The sequence below is a fragment of the Callithrix jacchus genome, chromosome 13, assembly GCF_049354715.1.
Source record: "Callithrix jacchus isolate 240 chromosome 13, calJac240_pri, whole genome shotgun sequence".
In the NCBI taxonomy this organism is placed as follows: domain Eukaryota; kingdom Metazoa; phylum Chordata; class Mammalia; order Primates; family Cebidae; genus Callithrix; species Callithrix jacchus.
In genome coordinates, this window is record NC_133514.1 from 13,160,174 (window position 1) to 13,187,545 (window position 27,372).

The 27,372-nt window shown below is 35.9% G+C and overlaps 1 protein-coding gene across 8 annotated transcripts in view; it reads right to left on the reverse strand.

The window, feature by feature from the left end:
- FZD3 (frizzled class receptor 3) overlaps positions 1 to 27,372 on the reverse strand; it is an 89,178-nt gene that overhangs the window by 43,820 nt on the left and 17,986 nt on the right. For all 8 annotated transcript variants that reach the window (XR_013525481.1, XR_013525480.1, XR_008475878.2 and 5 more), the window contains 2 exons: positions 14,566 to 14,762; positions 7,261 to 8,278 (listed from right to left, as the gene is read on the reverse strand). Coding sequence is in view for 4 of the 8 variants with exons in the window: in XM_035269888.3 (XP_035125779.1) it covers positions 7,261 to 8,278; positions 14,566 to 14,762 (1,215 nt within the window). In the remaining 4 variants the exon portion in view is untranslated. The remainder of the gene's footprint in view (positions 1 to 7,260; positions 8,279 to 14,565; positions 14,763 to 27,372) is intronic.

Below are 27,372 nucleotides of genomic sequence, written 5' to 3' on the forward strand. Positions count from 1 at the left end.
CAAGAGGAGGCCAAGGAGATATGACATCTCCTGGGTAGGATCTTAGAACAGAAATAGGACATTTGATAAAAACTAAGGAAATGTGAATAAAGTATGGACTTCAGTTCATTATAATGTATCACTATTGGTTAGCCAACTATAACAGATGTACCATAGTAATATAAGATGTTAACAACAAGGAAAACTGGTACAACGCATATGGGAACTTACTGTGTTATCTTCACAATTTTTCTGTCAATCTAAAACTGTACTAAAACCTAGAATTTTATTTAGAAAACAGCAAAAAAAGCCAGTAAAATTGTTTTCCGCAAGAACACTCATTTTAAATATTTTAAAATACTTTACACCCAGCCAATTTTTCTTCAAATTATGAATTTACATTCATGTAATTTGCACTAAACCCAATTGGTATTTTGAAAAACTGTGATAAATGACTTCATGAACTGATTTTTCAACTATTTGAAAGCTTTTGTAATATGAGAGATGACTGTAAAGCAACCTTGCTGGTTTTTAAGCAAATATATTCAAATATTTTCTTTTCTAAGTCATCTGAGGAGACTGCTTCATCACTGCTCAAAACATTTAAAAAACTTCTTAATAGGAATTATCATCAGAGCCTACTAAGTGTTCTTTTAGGCACACTCAGTAATAGCAGATATTATTTAAGTATGTGTGGATATTACTTCAATATAATAATTTCATATCACTGGTACTCAATTCACAAGTCTGTGTAAGATTCCTCTAAAAGAAAATTCTGAACAAAAACAAATATTAATATCCTAATATCCGAATATTTAAAAAATCAAAGTAGGCCATATTATTGTATGATTCCATTTATATGAGATACCTAGAATTAAATTCATAGAGAAAAAGTAGAATGGTAGTTGCCAGGGAATGTGGAGAAGAATGGGGAGTTACTGTTAGTCTCAATGATTGATTGAATGATTTTTATTGAGATAGGGTCTTGCTCTGTCACTCAGGCTGGAGTGCAGTGGTGCAATCACAGCTCTCTGAAACCTTGACCTCTTGGGCTTAAACCAGTCTCCTGCCTCAGCCTCCCGAGTAGCTAAGATTACAGGCACATGCCAACATGCCTGGCTAATTTTTATATTTTCTGTAGAAATGGGGTCTTGCCATGTTGCTAAGTCTTCTCAGTTTGAGAAAGTTCCTGGAAATAGATAATGGTGATGGTTGCACAAAGTGAATTTACTTAATGTCACAGAATTGTACACTTAAAAATGGTTAAAATGAGAATGTATACATAATGCATGTGTATATGTATGTGTGTGTCTATAAACTACAATTAAAAACACAGGTGGCTGGTCCTATACTTTGTAAGCTACAGTTCAGATGGGCTATAGTTTGCTGACCCTTAAGCCAAGGTAACTGTGTAAGCCACATTATTTCTTTCCAATTCAAATGCTTTTGCATGAGAGGAATGAAGCCATGTTATCTATTTGAAAAGGCTGTTGTGGATATCGTTAATCACAAATTTTACCCACAATAAAGTCTATACAAGTAAGAGTTCATAGTACTTTATCTTTTTTGAACAGGCCAGGTTTCATTCAACATCTATGTACTCAAGCAAGATTGGAAAGCACAAGAATCACAAAGGAATTAATTCATGGGACTCACATATACAATTAAACTTTAGCCACACCAGCACTATCTTCCAGAAGAGCCTCTGAATTATTATGCTAAAGAGAAAGGAAACCCTGAAGAAAAAATACACATTGGAGGGAATTTTTAAAATGTATCCAAGTGTTATTAACCCATGAGATGTTAGGGTAAAAAAAAATCCTTTTCCATCAACTTTGTGAAGGGACCTTTCTGTGAAGAACAAAAGGCCAAAGATTCCCAAACTTCAATAAATAAAGGTTATAAAAAAAAAAAAAATCGTAAAGTTGCTTAAAGCTAAGTTCAGGAGACAGAATGAGAGTGAATGACCAATCTAGTTAATAATGGTCTTTTAATTAAATTTAAAGTAACTATTAAATGTATTTTTTAAATTAGAAAATATTGACAATAAATGAGTTAAGCTTTCAATTTAACAATCTAGAAAAACAAAGTAATTCTTAAAAGAGCAGCAAGAATGAAATAAGACCAGAAATAACTGAATTAAAAAGATAATCTTTGGTGGGCACAGTGGCTTAGGCCTGTTATCCCAGTGCTTTGGGAGGCCGAGGAGGGATGATCCCTGAGGCCAGGAGTTTGGAACCTGCCTGGGCAGCATAACAAGACCCTGTATCTACCAAAAAATCAGAAAAAGGAATAACCCTTTAACAAGACTAAGCATGGGAAAAAAAGAACATACATATTAGGAGCAAAAACTAAAATGGTAAAAACATTTTAAAAATAAACAAATTTATGCCAATGTATTTGAAAAGGTAGATGAAATAATGTTCCAGAAAAATATAAATGACCAAAAATGCCTCAAGAATAAAAGACCTGAATACAACCATTCGTATTAAAGAGATTAAATAGTAACTTACAAAAACCTACTTTCTTAACCAACTTCTTTCCTTTTACTTCAAAGATATGAGGACAGAGTTTCACAGTAGGATGCACAAATACTTTCCAAGAGTAGACAGCTCTTATCTGAAATATAATAACTGGAGAGCAAGTGGGACAAATTTGTCCCTGTTTGCAAACAACAGGATTTCTAGAAAGAATATCTAAGAAAATGTATACACAAACAGAACTAATAAGAGTTCAGCAAGGATGTCTGAGATAAAACCAATACACAAAATCAATCAGGCCAGGCACAGTAGCTCACACCTATAATCCCAGTCTTTAGAAAGCCAAAGTGGAAGGATCACTTGAGACCAACCTGGGCAACACAGGGAGACCCCATCTCTACAAAACATGAAAAAAGTTAGCCAAGCATGGTAGCACATGCCTGTGGCCCTACCTACTTGGGAGCATGAAGCAGGAGGATCACTTGAGCCTGGGAGTTCATGGTTACAGAGAGCTATGACTGTGCCACTGCACTCCAACCTGGGCAATACAGCAAGTCACAATAAATAAATAACTTTTTTAAATGGCATGCCTGTACACTACAAATAACCAACTTAATGAATAAAACTTAAATAAATAAGAATATATTAAAACTCACTATTGCAAAAATGGCAATGTTTCCCAGATTTATTTATAAATCAAAAACAATTTCAATCAAAATCCTGACAGTGTTTTTCATGGACACTAATTCTAAAATTCATACAGAAGAGCAAAGTACCAAGAATAGCTAAAATAGTTTTGAAGAAGAAGAACCAGGTAGGGAAGATGTGGAGTTGACACATGTTTACACAAATGAGAGAGTCTAAAAATGAAACTCGAGCATGACTGAGGTTGCATTACAATGAAGATAACTATTTGATAAAGATGGAGAAAGCACATGTCCACATGGAAAAATAAAATTATGTTCCTTAGAACATTCACAAAAATGAATTTTATGGAATTAGAGATATGAATCAAAAAGCAAACTGTAGAAACTGATAGAAAAAATACAGCAGGCTATTTTAATGACTTCAGTGACAGGGAAGGATTACCTTAAAACACAAAATAGAAAGCACAAACAAAATGAAAAGACAAGACACAAAGCAGAATATCTGTAATGCAAATGACTAACAAAGACTTAATAACAAAAATATTTAAACAGTAAAAAGCAAATAACCTAACAGAGCAATGGACAAAGATAACAAATAGGTAAATCACAGAGAAACCCCAAAAGGCCAATAAACATACCAAAACACATTCAACCTTTAAGGGAAAGGTAAATTACTACAGAATTGAGATATTATTTCAAAGGCTGGCAAAAATTTAAAAGCCTGAGAGTACCAAAATGGGGACAAAGAGGAAATTCATACTCCAGTGTGAGTATAAATTAAAATAACCACTTGAGTTGAAGATGCTTATTGCCTACAATGCAAAAATTCCAATAGAAACTCTTGTTTATATGTAAGGAATGATGATGTTACAAGAATAATCACTGAAAAATGGCTTATAACAAAACATTAGAAACAACTATATAATTCATCAGTAGATGAGTGAATAAATATACAATAACATACTCCACTGCATTTAAAACAAATTATCAGTACACATATCAACATGCATATTCTCAAAAACAGAAAACTGAGTTAAAAAATGAGCTACAGAATAATCTCACTTACATGCATTTAAAAAACTTGCCTAACAGCAAATTTTATGGATACATAAACACTCAGCAACAGTATAAAAATATTCAGGAGAATTAAAAACAGCATAATTATGAGAAGGGTTTCTCTAGGGAGGGAAATGGAAGAGAAATGGGAATATGGAAAGGAACAGAGGAGGTATCAACTGTATTTTTAATACTAGATACAAGGGTAAACAGACAGATACAGGTAGTTGCGTTGTGAGTACATGGATATCTATTTTCTACATCTCCATATATTTGAAACATGTTATAAACTTCTTTTATATTAGTAGAAGGAAACATTAAAAAATGGAGTTGCAATATTAACATAAATGCATCTCAAAAACAAAATCTTGAGTTAAAAAATTTAGTCAAAGATATATACGTAGAGTGTGATATAATTTATATACTGGGTAAAACAAACATTTTTTTATAACTACCTATGTATTGGCAATTGTATAGGCTTTCATGGGAATGAACAACTCCAAATTCACCATGATGGCTATCTCTCGGGAGTGAGTAAGAGGAACAGGATTAGGGAAGAGTACACTGAAGTTCCAACTAAATCTATAATATGACTTTAAAAAGTCTGAAGCAAATATTGCATTTTATAAAGCTTAGCACCAGAGGGCTTTAAAAAAACATATTTATACATGTGTATATATGTAAATAATGGTAGGAACAACAATAAATAGGCAACAGCAAGTAAGTATAGAGCCAACATTTGAGCACTTACTATGCAGTAGCCACACTTCTCCCATCCAAGTACTAACCAGGCCTGACCCTGCTTAGCTTCTGAGATCAGAAGATATTGGGAGCATTCAGGATGGGGTGGCCATAGACTAGTAGCACACTTCTAAGTACTTACATGCATAACCCTAAAAACAACCCTAGGAGACAGATTCTGTTACTATCCTCATGCTATGAGGAACTGAAGCAATGAGAGGTGAAGTTCATCCAAGGTTATAAAGCTAAGTAATTAATGATAGTAAGAAAAGGAGCTAGGACTTCTACTCCAGCTTATAGTTTAATAACTAAGTTATTATTTGCTATTCATTTCTGCATGTTGGAAATATTTCTTAAAAAACACTATTAATCCCCTCCTCCCCACCCCACATACATATATTTCAGTGTATATTGAAATATATGTATGTATCTTTAGAACCTCAAACTGGTTCTAAAGATGCTAAAAGAATTCTAGGAATGTTTTGAAAAAAGCAGCATCCCAACTACTCTACTAATTAATATGTTTGAGGTATGATATTTTTTAAGACCATTATTTCATTGTTAAACATTGTTTCTTCAATAGCCCTATAATAATAATTTGGAATCCTAGAAAACTGACATGGGGAAGCCTAAAATATAATTCAACATGTCTCTCTGAGACAAAATTTGACTATTTACCTTTAGGTCTGAAAACCGATATTAGAGCTTTTAGTAAGCAATTCTGGTAAGAAATTGAATGGAATTTCAATTATTATCTTTTTCTAGTCTCTAAGTTACAAGTTGGTTTATTTTTAAAAAATCAGTAGCAAATATTATACAATGATAAAAGATCATTTGTATAGGATAATTTATACCAAAATAAAAGGGAAATTGGCATTCTCAGTGATCAAAAATGTATCAGCACTTATTATGTGCTAATCCCATACTCCTTGTAGCAGTAACTATTACATTTCTTAAATGTACATTTCTGTCACCATGTCTTAAAAATGTCCCCTTTTCTCAATCTATATACCCACATTCTCATTACTATCATCTACTAATCTGTTTTGAAAACAGAATGTCTTCAAAAAACAAAAAAGTTCACTGTCTAGTAGAAGGGGAAACAGACTAGTAAACAAAAGTTCTCTGTAATACCTAAGTACTTCAATAAAGGTGGTTAAAAATATTAGAGTAACATAAAGTTAGAGGAGATGGCAACGTAGCTTGTGTACTTTTGTAATAGGAAGTCTGGAAAATGATGAACAGGAGACATGACATTAGAGTACTCTTCTAAGAAAAATTGTTTTAAAAGACAGAAGACAGGCTAGCATGGTGGCTCATGCCTGTAAGACAAGCATTTGGAAAAGTCCATGAGGGAGATCACTTGAGGCCAGCAGTTCGAGACAAGCGTGGGCAACATAGTGAAACTCCATCTCTTAAAAATAAAAAATTATCTGGGCATGGTGATGCGTACCTGTAGTCCTAGCTAATTGGGAGACTGAGGCAGGAGGATTGCTTGAGCTCCTGGAGTTTGAAGTCACAGTGACCTATGATTGCAGCACTGCATTCTAGTAAGACCCTGTCTCTAAATAGTAATAATAAATATATATAAGAAGATACGGTAATAGTAGAAACACAGGGTCTAAAAGTACTAAAGATGGCAGAGAAATACTTAGCATTAACTCTTCTGATCTATTTTCCTTGACTACATTTATCTAAGACTAAATCCCAGCTGTTCATTTACTACTCATGAGCAAGTAACTTAACATTGCAAAGCTTCAAATAAAAGACTAGATGTTTAAGAACTCTAAATTATAGAGGGAATCTGAATAAATGATCTCTAAAGTTCTTTCCAGTTTTGAAATTCCATAATTCTAAGACTACCAGAGACTCTGAACTCTTTAAACTCAAAAAGAAATCACAAAATATTCAGTATACAAAGAAGAAAAATCAAGACCATTAAGAGTTTTTATAATTGCATCTTATTTTTGCAAAACTGCTATTAATAAAACAATTAACTTCTAATCTATCAATAAAATTCCAATAAAAAGACAGCATGTTTTAATAAATGCTGGTAAAGTGCTTCTCCCCCACAAACCTGTAGACTTCTGAAAAAAACAAAAAAATCAACAATGGAAGCACACTGCTTAAAAGCTCATAGTGTAGATTTGTAAGTCATCTTTTAAAATGAAGATGTCTATCAAATATATGTATTACATATTTACTATAACATATTTGTTATCTTCCCCTTAAAATGTCAATGTACAAGCTGAAGGTTCATGAGGTTTCAAAAAAAACAGCTGATATTAACACATTATAGTATAATATGTTTGTTTCATTATCACAGGTTCTGAAATTTGTAACAAGGTTTCCCTTACCTGATACGGACATGGAATGTGATATTCTCTGCAGCGTTCTTGTATCCACGTTGTTTCCCAGATGCCACGGTAAGCTTGCTCATAAAAGTAGCATCCAATTACAACCAAGAGTGGTACGAGATAAAGAATGCTGAAAACGCCAATCCGGATCATAAACTTCACTAATTTATCTTGGTTCTCCTTTTCTAATGGAATCTCAATTCGAACTCTATTTAGGGATATAATACCAGCTAAGAGTAGAGAAATCCCAACTACCACATACAGGCAGAGGGGAGCAAGAACAAAATATCTCAATGCATCAACATCATAGAGGCCAACAAAACACACGCCACTGATATTGTCACCTTCAATTTTATTCATCGCTAAAAGGATGATAGTTAGAGTTCCGGGGATGCCCCATGCACTGGCATGAAACAGCAATGCTTTCTTCTCAATAGCTTCACTACCCCACTTTGGCACAGCTGCTAAAAACCATGTGATGGTAAGAATTACCCACCATACACTGCCAGCCATAGTAAAAAAATAGAGTACCATAAAAAGCATGGTACAGGCTTTATTATGAGATCCTTGTGTCACTGTGGAAGCCTTATATTGTGCAGGGATGGATGCATTGCAGGCTACTCGATCCTCTAGCAAAAATCCAATGAAGAAAATTAATGATACCATCATGTAGCAGACTGCATAAAATATAATAGGCCTTTCAGGGTAACGGAATCTTGTGACATCAATCAAAAAAGTTAAAAAAGTAAACAACGTGGCAGAGAGGCAAATGATTGAAATCAGTCCTATGAAATAGCGAGCAAATGACAGTTCTTCTCTCCTAAAGTACATATTTGGACAAGGAGGTGAACAATCACGCACGTGCAGAAAAGAATAACCCAGATCAGGATCAATTTTTAACTCTCGGGGACACCAAAAACCATAGTCTCTCTGCACTGCCACTGGGGTTCCTTCAGTTGGTTCTCCAGCTAAATTCAGATCTACAAGTCGAGGATATGGCTCGTCACAATCTGGGAACCTAAAAAAACAAAACAAGATGAGAACTATTTTTATTTACAGGGAAATCTACCATGATCTAACAATTTGGATTTTCAAATTTGGCACTGACAACCTTATTTATTCCTGGAGAGCAAAGGTAACATGATGTAGAAATAAAGTAAATGGTGATATCTTGTTTGTGGTCCATACAACTAGATTTTCAACAGTTGAGCAAAAAATGCTAGTTGTATGTCTTGAGAAAGTATGATAGCCTCCAGGCAAAGAAAACAAGGTTGTGCTGCAGACATTTATGCAACTAAGACCAATGTCTTCATCTTCAATTTTTTTTGCCAATTCTGTTCCTAAGACTTTAGAGTCCAGTAACTAGCTGTTTACTGTTTTATATGCATCAAAAAGTTTCTCAGAAACTAGGAGCATAGAGTGCATTATATTTACCAGACACATACATAACCTTATGCTGTAGCTGATTAATATCTTCAAATCTTTTTAATTTTCTAATACAAACCATTTTCTTCACAGAGAGTTATAAAGCCAAATGACAGAATGTATTGCACTTCAGTATTTACTGGAACGCTGAGTATGCCAGAAGCTAAAAAGATAAAAATACAGGATCTCTATCCTTAAATCCAGAAGGAGACACATACTTATAAACACAGCATTCACAAAATATAGCAGTGTGATGCTCTGCTAGCAATTAAAATCTATATAAGGTACAAAAATGATAATGATAAAGACAAAGATTAATTACATAAGGGGAAGGAGTGATGAAAGACTTCACAGAATAAGTCTCCCAATATAGGATTTTAAATCAGTATTAGCAGTATGCCAATTGGCAGTCTAATAAGCAAATACAAGCATAGGCATAGATGTTCAAATAGGGTGTGTTTGGTATTGCTGGAACATAAAGTGTTTACAACTTGTGGTAGGAGAAGAGACTGGAGAGGTAAGCATGTTGCAGAAATTGTGTGTGCGTGTGCGTGTGTGTATTAACATACAATTTAAAGCCATGCAAATACTACATATTTCCCATGTTATACAATACTAATATATCTATAGATATACCTGCATATCTAACTGCCAACTCAACATATACACTTAGATATCAAATAGGCCCCTCAATCTTCAAACCTTCTGAAAACAAATTCTTGACTTCCACTCCTCAGGTTTCCCCATTTCCATAAGTGGTTATTCTATACCTCTAGTTGCTCAGGCCAAAAACCTTGGGGTTACCCTTGGCGAGCCTTATCTTTCACATACACATCACAATCTACTAGCATTTCCTGTGATTCTACTTTGTGATGTATCAAGAAACCAACCTCTTCTCATTTCCTCTCCTACTGGTGCTCAGTCTGAGCCATCAATATTTCTTTGCTGGACGTCTAGAGGTGCCTCCAACTGCTCTCCATTTCCACACAACAGTCAAAGTAATCCTTTAAAGACACGTTGCTCCAGTGTTAGTGATCTTCTGCTTAAAACCCTCTAATGGCTTCTCATCTCAGAGTCAAATCCAAATTCCCTACAAGAGCTACACAGACCCTCAGCCCCAGTACTTTTCTCATCTTATTTCCTTCCATTCTGCCTCCCTCACTTGGCTCCAACCACTTTGGTCTCCTGTTGTTCTGTGAATTTATGAAGCATGCTTCCATTCCAGACTCTCTGTACTCGATACTCGGTTTCCTCTGCCTAGACTGCCCCCAGGTATCATCATTTGTTTTCTCACTTCATTCAAGTCCCTGGTGCAAAGGCTCCATATCAAAAAGGCCTTCTCCAAGGACTCTACAGAAAACAGAATCGCTTTGGTCTCCTATACTGTATCCCTATCGCCTGCTGCATTTGTTCTTATTAGCATTTATTTTCATCTGACTTTGTCCATTTATTTACTACCACCACTAGAGTTTTCACTCCTTAAGAAAAGGAACTCTGTTTTGCTCACTGCTCAACTTCAGCATCTAGAATAGTGCCTAGCACACCAAAGACATTCAATTGACAATTGTGGAACTAATGAGTATTGAGTGAATATATTCATATAACCCTAAACCAGGTAATCAGAAAGATAACCAGAAGCAGTGTAAAAGACAGACTTGAGCTAGGCAAAAATGGGGGTAGGGATACCAGCTGTGCCAAAATGAAAGTCAAATAAGGCAGTGAGAATGAGACAGATAAGAAATTAGTTATCTAAAAGCAATAAAACGCGTTACTTGGATGTGGCAGTTAAGATCAATGAAGAAGGAAGAGAAGATAACTTCCAGGGAATAAAAAAGTAAGCAAGGAAATAAAATCAATTTTACATATGCCAAAATTGAGGTCGCTGAGATAAACTGAGGCCAGAATTTCCAATGGCTACTGGATATAGGTTAAAATAATAATAATAATAATAAAAATATGGAGTTTCGCTCTTGTTACCCAGGCTGGAGTGCAATGGCGCGATCTCAGCTCACTGCAACCTCCGCCTCCTGGGCTCAGGCAATTCTCTTGCCTCAGCCTCCCAAGTAGCTGGGATTGTAGGCACGCACCACCGTGCCCAGCTAATTTTTTGTATTTTTAGTAGAGATGGGGTTTCACCATGTTGACCAGGATGGTCTCGATCTCTTGACCTTGTGATCCACCCGCCTTGGCCTCCCAAAGTGCTGGGATTACAGGCGTGAGCCACCACACCCGGCAGGTTAAAATATTTTTAACAGCTGCTGGATATATGCAGGTTCTGAGCTTTGCAGGGAGAGGCTACAGATTTAGATTTAGGAGTCTTCAGTGTATAAATAAGAGTTAAAATCAGTGAGATGAGATTATCCAGGGAAAGCTGTAGAATCAGAGAACTGGAACTGAACTCTGGGACGCAACATTATTCAAGGGCAGGAAGAAAAGGAGGATCCAAGAAGGAAACTGAGAAGGATCGAGCTGAGAAATAACAGATCACATAATGGACTGAATCATTTTCAGGAAAAGAGGACAGGCTGAGGTTAAAGGAAATAAAGGTGAAATACAAGTTTAAAGTGAGTGCTACAGATTTGGCACAAGTGCTGAGGAAAATGAACGGAAATTTTTCTGACCAAGACAAGTGGTTACAAATAGAAAATACAACTGCTGTGATTTCAGAATCATTAAATAAATAGCATAATTAATTTGTAAGAAATTAATCAGTCTATTTGGAGGTCTAAATAAGTATAGTAGGAAAAATGAGTTGAAACTGCTATCAAATACGTTATTTCAAGTGATAGACCACAACATTTAAGCTAAACAAAGAAATAAATGAGATCAGGAAGGCCCTATTTAGGATAAAAAGATAAAAATTCTGGGGGTGTCCATGAATTTTTAGAACAGGTGCTGTGTTAGTCCATTTGGTGCTGCTATGACAGAATACCTGAGATGAGGTAATTTATAAAAACCTGAGATTTATTTCTTACAGCTCTAGAGGCTAGGAAGTCCAAAGTCAAGGGGCATACATCTGGGAAGGGCCTCCTTCTTGCATGATCTCATGACAAAAGGGCAAGAGAGCATGGGGGGCCAGGGAGGAAGGGGTCAAACTCATCCTTATATCAGGAACCCACTCCTACAATAACTAATACACTCCTGAGATCACGGCATTAATCCATTCATGAGGGCAAAGTCCTCATGATCTCTTAAAGGTCTCACCTTTCAATACTGGTGCACTGAGAATTAAGTTTCCACATGAACTTTGGAGGACATGCTTATTCATGAAACGATCCTCACTGCAGTGGTATTCAGAGGTGGAGCCTGTCCAAGCGCAGTGGCTCTGCTTGTAATTCCAGCACTTTAGGAGGCCAAGGCGGGAGGACTGCTTAAGGCCAGGAGTTCACAACCTACCTGGGCAACAAAGCAAGACCCCATTTCTACAAAAAATTTGTTTTCTAATTTAGCTAGACATGGTGGCACGTACATGTAATCCAGCTACTTGGGAGGCTCAGGCAGGAGGACTGATTAAGCCCAGGAGTTTGAGGCTGTAGTGAGCTACGATTGTGCCCCTGCACTACAGCCTCACAATAGAGTGAGACCTTATCTCTAAAAAAGAAAAATGAGGTGGGGTCTTTGCAATGATTAAGGGATTAATATCCTTATAAAAGAGGCTGCAGAGTGAGCTTGCCCCTCTCGCTCTCCTGCCACAGGAGGATATAGTGCTCCTACCCAATGGAGGATGCAGCAACAAGGTGCCATGTTGGAAGCAGAGAGCAGCCCTCACTAGGAACACAACCTGCCTGTGCCTTGATCTTAGACTCTCTAGCCTCCAAACTGTGAGAAATAAATTTCCATTATTTATAACTTATCTAGTCTGTGGTCTTTTGTTACAGCAGCACAAATAACCAAGGCAACCAGTATAGTAGGCACAAAAGTCTGAGAGCTATGGAAAAATAAAAGGTTGCTATGAAAGTTCCCTATGTCAGAATTTAAGATTTCAAAGTTAGGCAATCTCAGTGTATAACAAGAACATAAAATAGGTTTAATCCTATCAAAAAAAATTTTTTTTAAATAAAGATTATGAGATTTCTAAGCTGATATATAAGCTATTAAAACAAAAAGACATCTAAACAATAGGTGTTAAATACAAGAAACATAAAACAGGGTTCCTGCCCAGGCAATTCATTATTGTTTTACACCAATTTACAGACTTCTAAAAGAGAGACTAGAAACACTTCCAGATGTCTGGAGAGAGAAGAGATGAATGGTTAGATGAGGCTAAATAAAAGGGCAGGCCAAATAGGTGGGAAATAGGCAAATATGAGAAAGCAGAACATTAATGAATTGACTATAAGAAGTTAATACAGTAGTCCTCATTTAATATCATAGATAGGTTCTTGTGAACAGTGACTTCAAGCAAGACAACATATAGCAGGTCCTTAAATAACATTGCTTTTTCAATGTCATTTTGTTATAATGTTTATAAGAAAACAAACTGGTATCTATGAGGCTAAGGCAGGAGAATCGCTTGAACCTGGGAGATGAAGGTTGCAAGGAGCCAAGATCATGCCACGGCACTCCAGCCTGGGTGACAGAGTGAGATTCCATCTCAAAAAAAAAAAAAAAGAGAAAAGAAAACAAATTGGTTTCATTAAATGTCACTTTGCTTAAAGTCACATTTTCCAAGAAACTATCAACAACATTAAGCGAGGACTTACTGTACATGATTTATTATTTCTGAAGTCTCTAAGTCTCTCCATCTGTCAAGTAACAGTCACTTTACTTACCTCCAAGGGCTACTGCTGGATAACAAACAAAATTATTTTTAAATATGAAGGAGAAGAGAATGTTGCTTATAATAACAAAAACCTAGAAACAACCTAAATGACCATCAGTAGGAGAAGGCTAAATAACTTAATACAATTGGCTACTACATGGCAATTAAAAAGAATGTACCAAACCTACAAATATAAACACAGATACATATAAAAATGTTATGTTGTTTATGGATATGCATATAAGTAGTTAAGAGTATAAAATCAAACATGGGAATGATTTTAAAACAAATTCAACATAAAGATTATCTCACTCCTGGGGAGGAAAGATAATGAGCTCAAGATAGATAACAAGGAAAAACCTTCAACTGTACCTGTATTGTTTCTTAAAAAAAAATTTGAAGCCAATATTACAAACTGTTAAAATTGGGCAAAGCTAGATAATAACAGATACATAAGTATTCACCTTATTCTTCATCCTTGAAATGGTTCAGAATACAAATAGGTAAAATATTATATTACTTTTTTTCTTTTTTTTCAGACCCTTCTGTGGTAATATTATTACTAACAATAATGCTCACTCATATGAAACTTTAAGAATGTCAAATAAATCTTCAAAACTTTAAGACATGCTTATAGTCTATATAATGGATGTAATTTGAAGAGTATTTGACATTTTCTGGATTTGGTATGTTAATAAATGACAGAAAAAAAAGAAATGACAGAACCATCCTACAAGTCTCCATCTAAATCATAAAGGTATTTAAGCCCCTGCAATGATGAAGTAATAAATGGTTTTCTTCTCTGTATAATTTTTCACAAATACCACTATTTTCATAATCAGAAAAAATGTTTTAAAGGAGGAAAAATCAACTGCCTTGAGTACGTAATTCTTAAGTCTTTAAAAAACTTCTTCACAGAAATGTTTTCTTTTTCATTTAGTGCTTCCAAATGTATAAGCAAATAAACAATTCTGAGGCCATAAAACTGCTGTTCAAAATTAATGACTAATATGTACACTTCAAAATAGTTTTTTTCAAAACAGATGGAAAAGAAGACAAGTAATTTTAAACATATTGTAACATAAAAAATAATGCATAAAAATCTATAATTTTCGCACCTACTGCATTCCATATCTTCAGGCCAAGGAACACCAAACATCTCCATGAGCTTCGAGCACTCACTGTAAGCCCTCTGACACAGCCTACGACAGGGAAGTGTGACACGTCCATATTCCATACAAATAGGAGCATACAGAGCACAAAGAAAAGGCCGGAAATCCCGAGAACAATCCAGATTCACCATAGGGTGGAATGGCTAGGGAAAAGTTAAAATTGAGTAATTAGTTAAAAAGCTGTTAACAAGTTAAAGCTTTGAATAATACTGCAACATTCTCTTTTATTAAAAGAAAATTCTGAGTGTTATCAAATTTTCTGAAGGGGAGTTTTTGGTTTTTTCAATAAAACGTCCCAGCCCTACCCTTGAAGATTCTAATTTAGTTAAATGTGAGGTGTATCCAAGAATCTATATGTATATTTTAGGTATTATAGGTGATATTAATGAAGAAGCAGGGTTGAGGACCACTGACAATATCCATTTTACAAAGAATAAATCCATAAAAGACATGTACCAAGTGTTCAAAAGTGTGATACTATTGGTGACAGGATTATAAGAAATTTTAGTTTTCTTCTTTTAAGTATTCCTTTTTGAGATGGAGCCTCGCTCTGTCACCCAGGCTGGAGTACAGTGGTATGATCTTGGCTCACTGCAACCTCTATCTCCCATGTTCAAGCAATTCTCCTGCCTCAGCCTCCTGAGCAGCTGGGATTACAGGCATGCACCACCACGGCCGGATAATTTTTTGTATTTTCAGTAGAGACAGTGTTTCACTATGTTGGCCAGGCTGCTCTCGAATTCCTGACCTCAAGTGATCCACCCGCCTTGGCCTCCCAAAGTGCTGGGATCATAGGCATGAGCCACCATACCTGGACTCTTTTAAGTATTTCAATTTCTAAATCTTCTTCAATTAACTTTTGTCAACAGGAGAGAGAGGACAACAAGTAATAGGAGAAAAAAAGGGGAAAGGAAAGAAAGGTAAGTAATAACATAGTAGTAATTTAGGCACTGAAGATGGGAGGTCTCTCATTTTGGTTTCAAAGTTTTTTTTTTTTTTTTAGACAGGGTCTTTCTTGCTCTGTCACCCAGGCTGGAGTGCAGGGAAATGATCTCTGCCTCCTAGGCTCAAGCAATTTTCCTACCTCTGCCTCTTGAGTAGCTCACAGGCACGCACCACCACAGCTGGCTAATTTTTCTATTTTTTTTTTAAAGACAGGGTCTCGCCATGTTGCCCAAGCTGGTGGTCTCAAACTCCTGTCCACCTCAGCTGTCCAAAGTGCTGGGATTACAAGCGTGAGCCACCATGCCCTTTTTACATTTTACAAAACATTTTAAACAGAGTTCTTTATAGTGTGAAATCATATGATAAAACAAAGCTAATGCTGTAAGCTAATATTAAGAAAAAAAAAATAGCAGCCCCAAACATAAAGCCACAGTAAATTAATCATTACAACCACAGGAATAGATAAAATATCCCAAAGGATGCGTGTCTGGGCTTTGGACTATGGAATATTTTCCCCATTTATTTATATAACAGTTTGAGTCATTGCTGATTTTGAACTGTTAGAGATATTCTTACCACCGGGCCTTTGTAATGTGGATGAATCAATCAATTTGTTTCTACATTGATGTATATTATTTTCCAGAAGCCTCCTATACATAATGCAATTAGAAGATCAAGAGTCACTTAAAGAAACTGGTATCAAAGAACTATAAAAATAATATAATAACTGATATATAACAATAAACTCGAATGTTCATTGCAGCACTGTTTACAATAGCAAAGACCTGGAATCAACCCAAATGCCCATTGATAATAGACTGGATTGGAAAAATGTGGCACATATACACCATGGAATATTATGCAGCAATCAGAAATGATGAGTTCGTGTCGTTTGTAGGGACATGGATGAATCTGGAAAACATCATCCTCAGCAAACTGACACAAGAGCAGAAAATGAAACACCGCATATTCTCACTCATAGGTGGGTGATGAAAAATGAGAACACATGGACACAGAAAGGGGAGTACTAAACACCGGGGTCTATTGGGGGGAAAAGGGGAGGGCCAGTGGGAGGGGGAGGTGGGGAGGGATAGCCTAGGGAGAAATGCCAAATGTGGGTGAAGGGGAGAAGAAAAGCAAAGCACACTGCCATGTGTGTACCTACGCAACTGTCTTGCATGCTCTGCTCATGTACCCCAAAACCTATAATCCAATAAAAAATTTAAAAAAAAAAAAAAAAACAATAAACTATATGTGACTTTCATTTCTAAGAAAGAAAGTACTCTGTATTAGACCAATGTTTCCATCAAGAACAAGTTAAAGAGAAAAAAAGTTTTAAGTTATCTATTTAAAGCCACTGGAGAACTGCTAAGGAACTTTGGAGGAAATAAGAATTCAAATAGCAGGAAAGCACAAACAAGTAGCCTGATACATACAGCCACTTTTCCATAGAGGCATTTGTTGAAATGGGTGTAAGATAAGAGGCTAGGAATCAAGCTTTGCCCAGGCTGTGGTGGAGAACCTGAGAAACCAGCAGAGCTGTAGGTGGTCTTGCGAGGCTATAGAGACAATATTGGAAATGAAAGAAACAAGATCTAAGTGAGAAGTGGGAAGGATTGAGCCAGTTTTCTCTCTATTTGAAAATTCTAAAGCTACACAGGGAAGGACACTAAGAAGCTAAGCAGAAAGCCTCTGAAGAACAGAGTAGAGATTTTGGCAGTCTTATCAGTCTGAAGAGACATGAATTACAGTGCAACCCCTGCAGAGCAACTCAACGTAACAGACGTTCAGCTGAGAAGTACTGAAAGACTAACACCCTGGTAGCAGAGACAAATCAGAGGGACCTACCAACACTGCAATGTAGCATCTACTCAGTTCAGTTCCTGACTGTATTAAAGTGATCTAGTGGCCCGACACAGTGGCACATGGTTATAATCTGAGAATTTTGGGAGGCCATAACAGGAGGGTCACCTGAGCTCAGGAATTTGAGACCAGCCTGGGCAAAACAGCAAAACTGTCCCTACTTTAAAAAAAAAAAAAGCCAGGCATGGTGGCAGATGCCTGTAGTCTCAGCTACTTGGGAGGCAGAGGCAGGAGGATCACTTGAGCCCAGTAGTTCAAGGCTGCAGTAAGCTATGAGTGAGGCTGCAGTGAACTATGATCACCAAGTATTCAGCCTGGGAAACAGAGTGCGATCCTGTCTCTAAATAAATAAATAAAAATAAACTGATCTTTTCCCATTTATCTACTAAGCAGAAAAGAGGATTAATCTTTTCTACAGTAATATAATGTACCTGGAACCTCACTAATATTTTATGACGTCTAGCACTTAGTAAAAATTAGTGGGCATTCCAAGTGGTGATCCAGCTATTGGAGTTAACACACAAGACTGTATGTAATGAGGACTACCATCTTCAGTAAAATGAAAGATAAAAAAATATCAGAAAATCAGAATTTATTATAAGAATCAAATTAAAATTCTATAATTGAAATATATAATTACTGAAATTAAGGACTTATTATCGATATCAAACGATAGGACTGGCAAAACAGAAAACAAGGTGATAGAAAATATGCAAACAGAAAGAGGGTCACAGACTGTGCACAGAAAAGTGCGCAAGAAACATGTAAAACACACAAAAAAGATCTAACACATGTAAATGCAATCTCAAAAGGAGAGCTCAGAACGAGGCTGAGGCAATACATAAAAGGATGATGGGTAAGGATTTTTCAAAACTGATTAAAGACAACAACCTACAGATTTGAGAAGTTCTGCAAACTGCAAGAAGGATAAATACAAGAAAACCTCAGCAAGGCATATATTATTTAAATGACTGAAAACCAAAGAAAAACATGTTAAGGGCAGTCAGTGGAAAAGAGACATTACCTTCAAGGAAGCAACAGTAACTTTCAGAGTTGACTTCAGAAAACCAGATAACAATGGGATGGCTTATTTAAAAAGCTGAGGGAAAATAAATGCAAATCTATAATTCTCTAGGCAGTAAAAATATTATTTACAAATGAAGGCAAATACACTTTTAGATAGACAAAAACAGAAAAGTTAGTCATCAGCAAACCGCACTAAAAGAAATGCTTGAAAATTCTTTAGACAAAAGGGAAATCTCTAACATGAAAATTCAAAATGAATTAAGAGCAACAAAAGGGATGACTGTGGGAAAATACAAATGAATACTCTTTGCGCCGACAAAAATAACATTATCTTAAAATACTACAAAATACATGTAAAATTAACATGCATAATAATAAAGTGGAAAAGGTAGAGGGTCAGAAGAGCACTAATGGGGGAATGGTTGAAGTAATTATTTCTATTAGACTATTGTAAGTCAAAAGTGCATATCATAATTTTTAGGGTAAACAATAGAGGAACGCACAACTAACAAAGAAACAGAGAGGGAAACAAATAAAAAGAAGAAGGCAATATAAGAGAGAAGAAAATGCAAAATAGTTTGAAAAAATTAAAATCAAATAGTAAGATCATACATATAAATCCAAACAGATATGAAAATTTTAAAAAACATCAACAGCAAATTATAAAAAATTATTCCATTTCTAAGAGCATCAAAAAGAACAAATACTTAGGAATATATTTATCCAATGTCATGTAAGACAGAAAACTATAAAATATTGTTGGTGGAAACTGAAGACCTAAATAAACAGAAAGACATCCTGTGTTCACAGTTTGGACAACAATGTTGTTCAGATGGCAGTACTGCCAAAAGAGACCTACAGATTCAGTGTAATCCCTTCGAAAATCCCAATGGCCTTCTGTTGTTGCACAAAAAGAAAAGCTGGTCCTAAAATTTATATGGAATTAAAAGAGACTCTGAATAGCCAAAACAATCCTGAAAAAGAACCAACTGGAGTACTCCTATTTTCCAATTTCAAAACTTATCACAAAGCTATTATAGGAATCAAAAGTGTGTATTAGGTAAGGATAGACATATAGCTTAATGGGATAGAATTAGAAATCTAAAATTAAACCGTCACATGTATGGCCAATTCATTTTCAAAAAAGATGCCAAGACTGTTCAATAGGAAAAAAGTATCTTCAACAAAAGACACTGGAACAAGAGAAAAATCCACATGCAAAAGCGTAACGTTAAGACTCTTACATTATATACAAAAATCAACTAAAAATTTATTGAAGGTCTAAGTATAAAAGCATAATCTATAAAACTCATAGAAAACACAGGGGCAAATCTCCACGACCTTGGATTTAGCAATAATTTCTTAGATATGACACCAAAAGCGCAAGCTCAAAAGATAAAAATAGGTAGACTGGACTTCATCAAAAATAAAAGCTTCTACGTATTGAAAGACACTATCAGGAGAGTGAATGGACAACCCACAGAATAGAAGAAAATATGTGATGTTCAAGCAAAAATTTGTACATGAATGTTTACAGGAAAGCAGCATTATTCCTAATAGCCAAGAAGAGCAAAATAAACCAAAAGCAAGCAAAATAATAAAGAAATCAATGAAATAGAAAACAGAAATGCAATAGAGAAAAATCATTCAAACCAAGAGCTTTCTTTAAAAATAAAATTGATAAAAAAAATAAATAAAAAAAAAAAAATAAAATAAAATAAAAATAAAATTGATAAGTCTTCAGAAAAGCTGATTTTAAAAAAGGAAAAACACAAGTTACCAATATCAAGAATGAAAGAGTATGCCACCAGACGTTCCAAAGACATTAAAAACACAGTTTTTGCACAAACAACTCTATGCACATAAACTACATAACTTAGATGAAATGGCCTAATTCTGCAAAAGCCACAAATGACTAAACTCACCCAATCTGATATTGATAACCTCAACAGTCCCAGAACTATTAAAGAAATTGAATTTGTAGTAAAAACCTCCCAAAAAAGAAATGTCCAGGTCAGATGGCTTCATTGGTGAATTCTAACCAAATATTAAAGAATTACACCAATTGGTATTACAAGAATCTCTTCCAGAAAACAGAGGAGGAAACACATCCCAACTAATTCTCTGATGTAAGGATTACTTACTATTAAAATCAGAAAAAGATAGCACAAAAGAAAAACTACGGACAATATCCCTCATGAAAATAAATGTAAAAATCCTTAACAAATTGTGGCAAATCAACATAAGAAATATACTAAAAGAATTACATACCACAACCTAGCAGGGTTTATTCTAGAAATTCAAGCAGGTTCAATATTCAAAAGTCAATGTAATCTACCAAAACAGGCTAATAAAGAAAAATCATATGGTTATACCAAATAATGTAGAAAAGGCCTTCATAAGTTTAAAAGTGTTCAGCAAACTAGAAATAGATGGTAACTTTTTCAACTTGATAGAGTACCTACAAAAAAACCATACGGTTAACTTCATATGTAATGGTGAAACACTGGATGCTTACCCCTAGGACTGTAAAACAAGGCAAGGACACCAGCTCTAATCACCCTTAACACAGTACTGGAATCCTGCAAGTGCAATAAAAAAAGGAGGTGTGTGTGTGTGTGGGGGGCGAAGGCACCTATTTTTGGAAGAAAGAAATAAAAAAGCCAATCTCAAAAGATAATATACCATATAATTTCACATTGCTATGGTTTGGATGTGTCCCCCAAAAAGCGTGTTTGAAATGTAATCACCCTAACCATAGTTAGAGGTGGGATCTTTTAGAGGTGATTAGGCCACAAAGTCTTTGCCTTTATGAATGGATTAATGCTGTTATCACAGGAGTGAGTTTGTTATAAACGGATGAGGTCAGCCCCCTCTTGCTCTCTCTTACATTCTTGCCCTTCCACCTTCTGCCATGGGTTGACACGGCAAAGACTTTGTCAGAGGCCAGCACCTTGATCTTGGACTTCCTAGCCTTCTTAACTGTGAAGAAATAAATTTCTGTTCTTTATAAATAACCTGGTTTATGGTATTCTGTGATAGCAGCACAAAACGGACTAAGACACATGTATATAACATTCCCAAAATGACAAAATTATAGAGATAGAGAGCAGATTAGTGGTTGCCCGGCATTAGGAAAGGGGAAGAGGGCAAGAGGAAGCACAAGAGTCTTCCTCAGCGGTGACAAAACAGTATCTTGACTATAATGGTGGCTACAAGAATCTATCTATACATGTAATAAAAATTACAGACTGTACACATACACACACTCACACGTAAAATTGCACATATATACATGAGTACAAGTAAAAACTGGTGAAACATAAGGCCTGTAGACTGAACCAATGTTAATTTCCTGATTTTAATATTGCATTGCAGCTATAGAACATACTAAGATTGGGGAGGAGGGAACAGGTAAAGAATACACAGAATCTCTGCATTATTTTTGTAATTTCCCATGAGTATTTTAAAATTTAAAAGTTAAAAAAGTATTACATTTATATGCCAATATATGTACATACATCATGCATACATGCACATGTATGTCTCAAACATGCTTTGTACTTACCAAAACATAAAATACCAAACAACCAGATATATTATTATATTAACATATTAATAAAACCTCCATGTATGAGCCCCATTAGGAATTACAAAATTTATTTGAATGACTCTTTTGTGCTTCTTCTGCTTACTGGCTATAGTACCTGTATCTCAGCGAGCATTTACTGACACTTACTATAGTCCAAGTGTCAGAGTAGGTAACTAGTCAGACATGAGCAGGACAGTAGAGGGCCCACCCCCCCAACCCCCCCCACCCCCCCCACCCCCGCCTCAACTAGGAATGTCAGGCAACCATCAGGTGATGGTCAGGGGTTGTTAAACTGCCTCGCTAAAATTGGTTTCAGCTGGCACCAGGAAAAAGCAGTCTTTGAACAAATCAGAAAAACCTGGCCAGCTGCAGGGGCTCATGCCTATAATCCCAGCACTTTGGGAGGCCAAGGCAGGTGGATCACCTGAGGTTGGGAGTTTGAGACCAGCCTGACCAACATGGAGAAACTCAGTCTCTACTAAAAATAAACAATTAGCCAAGTATGGTGGTATGTGCCTGTAATCCTAGCTACTCAGGAGGCTGAGGCAGGAGAATCGCTTGAACCTGGGAGATGGAGAGTGTGGTGAGCCGAGATCATGCCACTGCATGCACTCCAGCTTGGGCAACAAGAGGGAAACTCCAACTCAAAAAAAAAAAAAAAAAAGGGCCGGGCGCAGTGGCTCAAGCCTGTAATCCCAGCACTTTGGGAGGCCAAGGCGGGTGGATCACGAGGTCAACAGATCAAGACCATCCTGGTCAACATGGTGAAACCCCGTCTCTACTAAAAATACAAAAAATTAGCTGGGCGTGGTGGCGCGTGCCTGTAATCCAGGCTACTCAGGAGGCTGAGGCAGGAGAATTGCCTGAACCCAGGAGGTGGAGGTTGCGGTGAGCCGAGATCGCGCCATTGCACTCTAGCCTGGGTTACAAGAGCGAAACTCCGTCTCAAAAAAAAAAAAAAGAAAAAAAGGAAAACCTGAAATTGGTGATCAGCAGCTTCCTGATAAGATCTCAGGGATGGAGTGGGCTCAAACATGTGCACTAAGAGGCAAAATAGCAGCGTTTTACCGGTATATGACCTTCCTCGAGGAATGCTAGACTGACTGGTAAGGGAAGAATGTTGTATGCAAGTGAGCATGCATACAACCCTAGTAAACACAATGTTCATGCAGCCCCCTCCCAAGAGCTAGCAGGCTACTGTATATGTGAACCATCCCAAAGGAAGACTCACGGAGAAGATCCAGAAGTATGCCAACATATAAAACCCTAAGTCAAATCAAACCGTGCACGTGACCTCTCAAGTCACCCACTTGGCCCTCTTGCAAGTGTACTTTACTTTCTTTCATTCCTGCCCTAAAGCTTTTAAATGAACTTTCACTTCTCTAAAATTTGCCTCAGTCTCCCACTCTGCCTGATCCCTTCAGTCAAATTCTTTCTTCTGAGGAGGTAAGACGTGAGGCTGCTGCAGACCCATATGGATTCACTACCACCAGTAATGTACTTTAGTGCTGTGTGACTTGGATACATTCTAGTGCTAATACAAGCACTGTTCAAAGAGCCTTACACACATTATCTCATTTAACCTTTACAACAATCTTATTATCATTATTTAATTATTTTACAATACATGTGAAGAAAATGAGATATAGAAAACTAAGTAACTTTACCAAGATCACACAAGTACAAAGACAGACCCAAGATTAAGTCAAACCTTGGCATTCTTATCCAGAGCCCTAGCACTTAACAAATTTGTTGTGCTTAATCTAAGTTTCAGTTTCCTCTTCTGTAAAATGGTCTTAATAATCCATAAATAAAAATATATAGTTAGCATACAGAACACAATAAATAAATGATAGCTTGAAAGGGATTGAGGAACAGGTGCAAGTTAACAGAGCTGTAGCAGGCCTACTTGGTGGGCGTAAGGAGGAGCCTTGCTATAAATTCCCTGTTCTCAATGCCAAGTGAGACAGTCTTTAAAATGGGAATTAAGTTGTTAAAAAGCAAAACGAAACACAGATGAATCTCAAAATCATTATGATGAGTGAAAGAAACCACACATAAAAAAGTAGATACTGCATGGTTCTATTTATATAAAACTCTAAAAAATGGAAACTAATCCATAATGAAAGAAAGCAGATCAGTGTTGCTTGGAGCAGGCAGCAGAGAGCAGGGTGACTACAAAAGCAGCCCAAGAAAGCTTTTGAGGTGATGGAACTGCTCTGCATCTTGACTGTGGTGATGGTTTCACAGGATCTGTCAAAACTCATCAAACTAAACTACATGAGGGCAGTTTACTATATTCACATTATATCTCAATAAGGCTGTTACATAAAAACAAATACAATTATAAGTATTTTTCAACCAAGCAAATTGCCCTGATTTTAACCTTAACAATTTTTGACTTCAGCAAAATCAAAATTAAATGAGGTAGGCTAAACACTAAAAATCTGAGAACAAAAGTATAACATAAGAAATCCTATCAAAGTTCTATTAAGTATAGGAAAGGAACTTTAGCTAACTGAATTTTAAAAGATTCTTACTGAGTACTTCCCTAAACCATAATGCTTTTGTTCACTAAATCACGACCAGGGTATAGGAAGTTTACAAACTGGAAAGTAACTTTCTAAAATTAAATTTCTGGTTTTTACAACAAAGGTGCACTACAGGGAACCTTCCATTCATTGTTCAAATTCAAATCAACCAAGCCTCTGTGCTACCATTCTCTTTCTTCTTTCAAATTTCCATTCCTGTTACCATAGGAACCTGCTAGCTGACAAGCCTTCAAGCATAGCAACAGCCCAAGCTTAGCAAGGATGTGCAGAGAGGACCCAGTCAAAGGCCAAAATTTGACTCATGAGAATCAGAATTCCAACCTTTGTCACTCTACAAAGGGTCTGGTAACCATAGAAACTGTACCCTATAGGGTTTGGGAGTATTATGATTAAATTCACTAAATGTCAAACAAAATGTGGAATGGTCTTGAAAATTTTAAAATGGCTATTTCAGATCCCTTAGAATGAGAAATTATTCAAAAATAACTTTCTAGAATAATTGTAAGTGACTAAAAATGAGATCTTTAAAAAAATCTCCTTTCTGTAACAATAAAATGCCTAATGGGAAAAGGTCCAAACTTTAAGAATTATTTTGTATTTTAAAAAAACAACTCTAGGTTTGCAAAAACACCTTTAATCCCAAAGATTTATTTTCTTATTCAAATCTTAATTTTTAAAAATGTTTTGTGACAGCATATTAAATGCCTTCCAGTACTCTTTCAGGGATTTGGTTTGCAGAAATCTGTCATTATCACAGAAGCATATTTATTTTTATAAGTCAAAGCAGAATTCCCAAGAAGTCCATAAATCTGACTTTCCTCTAGGAAGTAAACTTTTAATATTTCCAATATCATGGACATGAATTAAGTCTCAAAAGATACAGCTTTACAAACCAAATTCCAACACATTTAATAATTTAAAACAAACCACTTTATAGTAATCTGTCACACAAGAAAATCAATTAAAAATTTCAGAAGCTGCTATTTTTTGTCCTAAAGTCAGAAATGACTATATGCAATTATCTACTCCTTGTATGTGCCTTTTTCAATTTAGAAGCTTCTTAATTCCTGGCTAGTTTCTCCTCACACCAGGCTTCTTAGGCCGCTTTGCTAGATGTTTGTTTAGGGAAAACCACCTTATTAATATTAACCTCAAAAAGTAATAAGGAAAGTAAATCTGTTTGATAATGCATGTATTCTAAAGATTAACATCATAAATTCTAAGAATAAATATAAGAAGTTTCATTTTCTAAAAAGCCTATCCACAAAATGTTAATAATTATTGTTATATGGGCATACATTATACCATTCTCTTAAAATAAAAACAAGAACAACAGTAAAAAAAAAATCTGTCTTTCAAGGTTAATTCAAATACCATCTGCAATTTGAAGCCTTCCATGATTCCTTCCGCATACAACCACTCTCTCTTTGAATCCCCTTAGCACTCTGCTTTGTTGAGGTATTTACCAAGTTCTTTCTTATACTGTACTTATCCAATCAAAACACATTTAATAAATACTAAATCTCAGACCCTGCACCAGGAGCTGAACAAAAAAGGACAGTTGAAATTTTTAAAAATAAAACTTCTTTACTAGTTATACTATTTTAAAAGTATAATGTGTTCCTTACAGACAAACCAGAAAATACAAACAAAAATGAAAAACAGAAAACACAAAGAAACTGTACTAATTCAGGAACAACCACTGTTAGTCCTGGTGAAAATTCCCCCAGATCACTCATTCTGAATGAACATGCATATATGTTTTTCATCCAAACCAGGATGACACCATCTTACTGTTTTGCTATCTGACTTTCTTTTTTCAAACTAACAATGGATCAAGTAAAACAGCACTATGATAAGCAAAAGAGGGTGAGTATTCATGCAGAAGAAACACGAAAGGCCTAGAGATGAGAAAGTTGTGTTGCTTTAATTCTCTGCTTAATTATACCACTTATAAGTACAAACACGTAAGGATTCAAGTCACTTTGACACCCCGCCCCGACCAAAAAAAAGAAAAAGAAAATTGAAATACTAGCATGTAAAGTACGTGGTAATCTTGGTACTAGAATTACCATCACTATCCCCACCATCCACAGAACTATTTATAACCCTAGGAGAGAGCTAGTACTAAAGCCATAATCATGACTACTGCCACCTCTAAGGGATTTAGGGTTTATAAAGTTCATGAATTAATTCAAATATGTATTTAGCAGGTACTATGTGTGAGGTTCTGTGTCAGGTACTGGGCATACAAAGATGAGTAAAGACAAGCTCTACTTTCAAGGGGTTAAATTCTAGTAGAAGGAATAAAAATGTAACCAATTCCAACACAATAATATACACACAAAACAGAGGTAAATGTAAAACAAACTGGTGAGTACGGAGGAGAGAGTCACTAACTTCTAGGCATCCCAGGTTTCACAAGGAAGTAACATGCACACATGGCCTTAAAAATTAAGATATTTATTACCAAAGGGGATAGTGTAAAAGCCTTCCAGGCAGAGATAGAATTTACAGACTTATTAGACTAAAGGAATGCTAAATTCTGTTTCACTGTGATAAAGAGCGCTTCTGAAGAGTAATGAGGTTAGGAAAATAAGTAGAAGCCAATTTGTGAATGCCTATTTTGCTTTGGATTTGATCCTCTGGGCAAGGACTGGCACTGATATTTTATTTTATTTTGAGATGGAATTCCACTCTGTTATCCAGACTGGAGTGATGGTGCATTCTCAGCTCATTCCACCTCCCGGGTTCAAGGGATTCTCCTGCCTCAGC